Source organism: Mustela nigripes, chromosome 2 (genome assembly GCF_022355385.1).
Source record: "Mustela nigripes isolate SB6536 chromosome 2, MUSNIG.SB6536, whole genome shotgun sequence".
Lineage (NCBI taxonomy): Eukaryota > Metazoa > Chordata > Mammalia > Carnivora > Mustelidae > Mustela > Mustela nigripes.
In genome coordinates, this window is record NC_081558.1 from 11,101,215 (window position 1) to 11,108,204 (window position 6,990).

At 40.6% G+C, this 6,990-nt stretch overlaps 1 protein-coding gene across 1 annotated transcript; it reads left to right on the forward strand.

Annotated features, from left to right (window-relative positions):
• Positions 1-210: 210 nt before the first annotated feature.
• On the forward strand, positions 211-1,143 carry LOC132011098 (olfactory receptor 7A10-like). Its single transcript, XM_059389248.1, has one exon. The coding sequence runs from the start codon at positions 211-213 to the stop codon at positions 1,141-1,143; it is 933 nt and encodes a 310-aa protein (XP_059245231.1).
• The last annotated feature ends 5,847 nt before the right edge of the window (positions 1,144-6,990 follow it).

Sequence of the window (6,990 nt, forward strand, 5' to 3'; positions counted from 1 at the left end):
GATGAGAATTGGGTGATGCAAGGAAGTGTTGAATCACTCTATTGTCCAGTTGAAACAAAATTTACACTGTAGGTTAACTAACTGACATTTAAAGTACACGTTTAGAAAATGAAAAAAAAAAGTATAGAATAAATAAATGAAGCCTATTTACTTGGATAATTTTATGTTCTTTTTTTTTTTTTTTTCTTTCCTTGTAGTTACCTTTAACACATGGAAACAGGCAATGATACAGGAATTTCAGAATTTATTCTCCTGGGATTTTCAGAGGACCCAGAACTGCAGCCCCTCATATTTGGGCTTTTCCTCTCCATGTACTTGATCACTGTGTTTGGAAACCTGCTCATCATCCTGGCTGTCAGCTCTGACTCCCACCTCCACACTCCCATGTACTTCTTCCTGGCCAACCTGTCCTTTGTAGACATCTGTTTCACCTCTACCACCATCCCCAAGATGCTGTGGAACATCCAGACTCAGAACAAAGTCATAACTTATGCAGGCTGCATCACGCAGATGTACTTTTTCATAATCTTTGCAGGCTGGGATGACTTTCTCCTGGCTGTGATGGCTTATGACCGCTTTGTGGCCATCTGTCATCCCCTACACTACATGGTCATCATGAACCCCCAGTTCTGTGGACTGCTGGTTCTCATGTCCTGGATCCTGAGTGTTCTCAATTCCACATTGCAGAGCTTAATCGTGTTGCGGCTGTCCTTCTGTACAGAGGTGGAAATCCCCCATTTTTTCTGTGAACTCAACCAGGTAGTCGGGCATGCCTGTTCTGATACCTTTCTTAATGACATGGTGATGAATTTTGCAACTTTCCTGCTGGGTGGTGCTCCCCTTGCTGGGATCCTTTATTCTTACTCTAAGATTGTTTCTTCCATACTTAGAATATCATCAGCTCAGGGCAAGTATAAAGCATTTTCCACCTGTACATCTCATCTCTCTGTTGTCTCCTTATTTTATTGTACAAGCCTAGGAGTATACCTTAACTCTGCTGCAACCCAGAGCTCACACTCAGGTGCAGTAGCCTCAGTGATGTACACAGTGGTCACACCCATGCTGAACCCCTTCATCTACAGCCTGAGGAACAGAGACATAAAGAGGGCTCTGAAAAGAATCACTGGGATTCCAGTGATGTAAAGGCCAATGGTCCTTGTGTTGAAGAAGTGCCCATGATTTCAGGCCTCACATCTCATAGCCAGGAACTGATATTCTTTTATCTGACTAGGAAAGTTGATTCTTCACCTTCTATTTGTTTCTTGGAATTTCTAATTATTTGAATTCAACTTTTCCATACATTTAAGTAACTCACTTATTAACTTTCTGTTCTGTCTGATGTAGACAGTATTCCACTTTGTCCATTTTTTCTTAAAGATTTTATTTATTTATACGAGAGACTGAGCAGAGAGGCAGGCATAGAGAGAGGGGAAAGCAGGGTCCCCACTGAGCAGAAAGCCCGATGTGAGGCTAGATCCCAGGACCCTGGGATCATGATCAGAGTGAAAGGCAGAGGCTTAACCCACTGAGCTACCCAGGCATCCATAATTTTTCCATTTTTATACAATCCCAATATTTTCCTGAACCTTGGTCACAAATGCCTGGAAATTTCTGTATCTTACATGGTACAAGATGGATTTCTTAAAAGTAATTCTATTTCAAATGACTTATGTCATGCCAAGTAAATTTCCCCTAGATTTCCCTCAAGAATAATCATGAGTTACATTCTTCATCTGGAAATAACTTCACTTGGCCATTAAGCCCTTCTCATAACATTTTTGTAGATGAAAATACAAAACCATAGTTTTCATCTTGAGTCTGTCAGGCTTTTTACATCACTATCCTCAATCCTCTTCCTGATAATGTAGATTTTAACACTGTTTGGTTTAAGTGTCAGGATCCTGGCAGGGATGCTCAGGCTAGGAAAGCCCAGGCACTCTCCCACACCCCTGCGCTTGTGGACATTCCCACAGATGCTTTCCTGACCAGACCCTCTGCTCTCGCTGGACCAGACCTTGGGTTCTTACTGTGACTGCAAGACACACCTCAGCAACACCCATCAGATAACTCTAATAAAACCAGGTTTATTAATCACAGGTCCTAGAGGGCATGAGGGATCTCAAAGGCCATTCAGGGAGGTCTCAGAGGTGGACAGATGCTTTGACAGGGAGAGGCAGAGACCCTCTGAGGGATCAACATTTATTAGGATCCATGGCCATATTGGTGAGGGTTTGTGGGTTCATACTTTATTGGAGATTTTTATATGATTAGAATTTGGGTGCTAAATGGGTAAAATCAGGGTCAATCATGTGTCAGTGTGGAGGTTACCCAGGGCTTTTTGAATAGGTCCTTTGGGACTGGGCAGCATGAGGGCTTATCTGCTAATTGTGTCCCACACAGGATAGTGTGGTTACTCAACCTGACTGCCTTTGAAATGCATGCCTCAGAAATTAAAAGCTTCAGGTCAGGCAGTTACATTACAACCAAAAAGCTTAAAGTCAGGCAGTTACTCAACAAAGAAACTTGTGTTTTTGAACCTGTTTCCTGCTTTTATTCTGTCAGTCAGCTTCCTGTCCAGAAAGCCTACCACAGCAACTACAAACACTGATGAGCAAGTTTGTATCTCCTGGTGAAGCCCGATACCCAACTTGTATCTCCAAGTTCGAACAAACAGATGGACCAGGTTTATTCTTGGTGTCAGGATAACCATAAATACAATGAAGCAAAATTTCAAAACCTTCTTCTTATTACAACACAAACACTTCTTTTTTTTTAATGATTTCCTATCTTCTACTCACGTTGGGCATTGTTCAATGCCCAACTTTGAATATACAATTAGCACCAGATATTGATTTAGAGCAGGCATACCCAAGGTGAATTGCCTTAATTTAATTTCATTTTTCCCATATCCTTATAGACACTTTACTTTCTTTCTTGTTAGTAAGGATATTTTCCATCCCTATTCAGTGTGAATCAGCTATACCAGTGCTCTAGATCCTACCCTCAGCCATGCTTTTCTAGACTCCTACCTTTAAACTACATCACTGAAGTCTAATAGTATATAACAAGCAGCACCTATTTAAAGTATAAGCTTGACATTTGTGGTGAACACAGTGTAACATAAAGAGTTGTCTGTTGGAACACTAAGTTGCACACCAGAAACAAATGTAAATTTTTGTCAACTACACTTCAGTAAAAAATATTTTCTAAAAAGTATACCATTTTACCACATTGAGATACCACTTTACACCAGTTAGAATGGCCAAAATTAGCAAGACAGGAAACAATGTGTTTTGGAGAGGATGTGGAGAAAGGGGAACCCTCTTACACTGTTGGTGGGAATGCAAGTTGGTGCAGCCACTTTGAAAAACAGTGTGGAGATTCCTCAAGAAATTCAAAATAGAGCTTCCCTATGACCCTGCCATTGCACTCTTGGGTATTTACCCCAAAGATACAGATGTAGTGAAAAGGAGGGCCATCTGTACCCCAATGTTTATAGCAGCAATGGCCATGGTTGCCAAACTGTGGAAAGAACCAAGATGCCCTTCAACAGACGAATGGATAAGGAAGATGTGGTCCATATACACTATGGAGTATTATGCCTCCATCAGAAAAGATGAATACCCAACTTTTGTAGCAACATGGACAGGACTGGAAGAGATTGTGCTGAATGAAATAAGTCAAGCAGAGAGAGTTGATTATCATATGGTTTCACTTATTTGTGGAGCATAACAAATAGCATGGAGGACAAGGGGAGATGGAGAGGAGAAGGGAGTTGAGGTAAATTGGAAGGAGAGGTGAACCATGAGAGACTATGGACTCTGAAAAACAATCTGAGTGTTTTGAAGGGGCAGGGGTGGGAGGTTGGGGGAACCAGGTGGTGGGTATTAGAGAGGGCACGGATTGCATGGAGCACTGGGTGGGGTGCAAAAACAATGAATACTGTTACACTAAAAATTAATTAATTAATTAATTAACTTAAAAAAAGTATACCATTTTATGCATAGAGGAAATACTAAATAATTCTGTGTCTATATAACTCCAGAGAGTGCACAATAAGCTTTAACTGCTTTTTTCCATAACTAATTAAAATCTAATGCCTCTGAGCCTCAGTTTTCTTATTTCTGAAGATAATATGGGGATAGTAAAACTAATTTCAGAGAGATATTGTGACTAATAAACAATGGTGTGTTCATATTTTGTAGATCCCTACAAAAATCTTCCATGGGGAGGTGTATGTAATGTGCATTTTTATACATATGGGCACTCATCTGCACACACACACAGACCCATTATTGGTGATCTTTTCTGTCACAGGTAAACTTGAGAGAAATTGGGAGAGGATATGAATGAAAATAATGAACATTTAGATTAGTGTGAAAGCTAAAGTATGTAAAAAGTTAGACACCAAGATTTAAGATAGAACAAATTGCCTTAAGGATTCACTTTTTCTATGTTAATAGCTGCAAGTCAGCATGGCTCATGGCATGGGAAATTTTCTGCACCAGCTCCTGGGGTTGAACAACTTGAAAGTGATCTCAGATTCCTTTTTTTACTCAAAGTAGGACATCAACATGGTATATCCTTATCCAAGAGAATATAAATAAATAAAACCAAGGCTGAATTATTTCCCTTGAACAAAGTGTTATTGGATTTATGTCTGGATTAGATTTTTATTGTGGTTGTAACAAATGACCATGTTGCTGATTGAAAACAAATTTGTTTATTTTCTGATAGTTCTGGAAGTCACAAGTCTGAAATAGGTCTCCCTGGGCTAAAATCACTCTGTCTGTAGAGAAGAGTTCATTCTGGAGGTCTGGGGAGAAGAGGTTTTCTCACCTGTCCCAGCTGTAGAGCCACCTTTAAACCCTGACTTATGTGCCCTCCCTTTATCTTCAGAGTCAGCAACTTAACATCTCAAAATCTCTATGTGACTCCAAATCTTCTACCTTTCTCTTCCACAGTTGGAGGACCCTTTTGATCTATCAGGACCACCTGGATAATCGGAATAACTTTATGCTAGGGCCAGCTGACTAGTAATATTAATACCATTTGCAACCTCAATTCTCCCTTGCCATGACACAAGACATATCAACAGATTCTGTAGATTAAGATGTGGAAATATTTGGTGATTTTATTCTGCCTACTAAAAGTCCTTTTCAGAGATATGTTTGATGTCAACTCAGGGGCCCACACTTTGGAGAATCAAACACAAAATTTGTTTTAGTCTCTAGGGCGAGTAGTTAGACTTTTTTCTCCAAACCACAAATGAAGAGGGTCACATCACTCATTTATTAGCATCCTGAAGCTATAAAAGATAAGTCAAACCCTCAACTAAATAAATTCAATATCATCTCAAAGTTAAGGGAAAGTGCCAGGAGGTTAGAACTCTGGAAGACAGGTAAGGTCATGAGAAAGAGGAACACAGAATTGGATTCACCTGACTTCTAATCTGGTCTCCCAGGAGAAGAATCAGCAGGAAAACTTTCCTTTCTCTCCAGACCAGTGCCACAGAGAGAACAGAGTACTCTGAGGTGGGAGTAACAATGGAAACAGTGCCTGGTGAGCAGACAGAGAGAGCTCCAAGTATCTCATCTGCTGCAGAACCTCAGCAAGTGAAGCCTTGGACTGGACAGAACATGGTTAGTGCTTTTGTTCCAAAGTCTGGCTGGGGAACCCATGCTTCACTGCATCCTACCTTCCTGTCTTGGAACAGATCTTTGGTCTCCATAATCAACTGTCCAGGGAAGAATTGGGACCTCCATACAGAGACTTTCATCTCATAGATCCCACCCAGGTGAGTCTCAGAACTCAGCAATTATTTAGGAGAGGATCAGAGAGAATGAAACCAGAGAACCTTTCCTGAGGTCACCTGAGACTTGGTAGATTCATTTATAATTAATTTATGTAGTGTGCTCAAAAGAGAAGTGTCCATTGGACCCAGCAACACAGGCATCATTGATGATAATATGTGGTGGGAATGGAAGACTCATTGGATGAGACAGGGGAAGGGACTGGGGGACCTAATGTGGTTCAGTGAAATTAGAACATATCAAAGGAGTTTTAAGCAGAGGGGAGCATGAAAACAGAGTGTTAAGATCTGAGGCATGTGCAGTGAATGTTTTAGGATGTGGTGTTTTTAAGCATATTCTGCATTTATAGAAAGCCACAGACTCATGCAGATAACTATTCCCTTGCAACAGCAGTTCCTGATACATGCATTTCTCAGCATCTTCTGTCAAGGTGAGTATCCACATAAAAATTTTGTGTTTCATATGCAAAAAGGGGTATGCTCACTAGCTTTACTTTATAATGTTTCATTTCCAAGAGGTGTGCAAATGATGGAGACATTTATGAAAAGAAGAGAAAACTCAGCCAAATATGTTCATTGGTGAAAATAACTCATTTACTCTCAGGGAGGAACTGTACTGTAGGCTTCTTGCATGTAGTGACTAATGCTGTCTGCCACCCTAGACAGCAAGGTGGATGGATACTGCTATCCCCACTATTTGAGTGAGGGCATTCACATTTGGAATGGATTGGTTGTCTCTCCCAAGTCCAAACATATTATATGTGGTAGAACGGATGTTCAAAACCTGGTTTTCTGATTCCAAACCTTTTGCACTTAAACTCATTAGGAAGTGTTTTATTATTTCATCTTTAAAAATCCCCTTCTAGGGACGCCTGGGTGGCTCAGTTGGTTAAGCAGCTGCCTTCGGCTCAGGTCATGATCCCAGCGTCCTGGGATCGAGTCCCACATCGGGCTCCCTGCTCCCTCTGCCTCTGTCTGCCATTCTGTCTGCCTGTGCTCACTCGCTCACTCTCTCCCTCTCTCTCTGGTAAATAAGTAAAATCTTTAAAAAAAAAAAAAATTAAAAAAAAAATCCCCTTCTATCATCCTACATTGTGTGCTACGCTGTGTATTTTCTGTTGTAAATTACAGGTTTATTCCATTTGCACATTTTTCTAAAGGGAGAGTCAATCACTAAA

Bases quoted from the DNA above. Each gene is read 5' to 3' on its own strand.
- LOC132011098 (XM_059389248.1), top strand. From the start codon at position 211: ATGGAAACAGGCAATGATACAGGAATTTCAGAATTTATTCTCCTGGGA.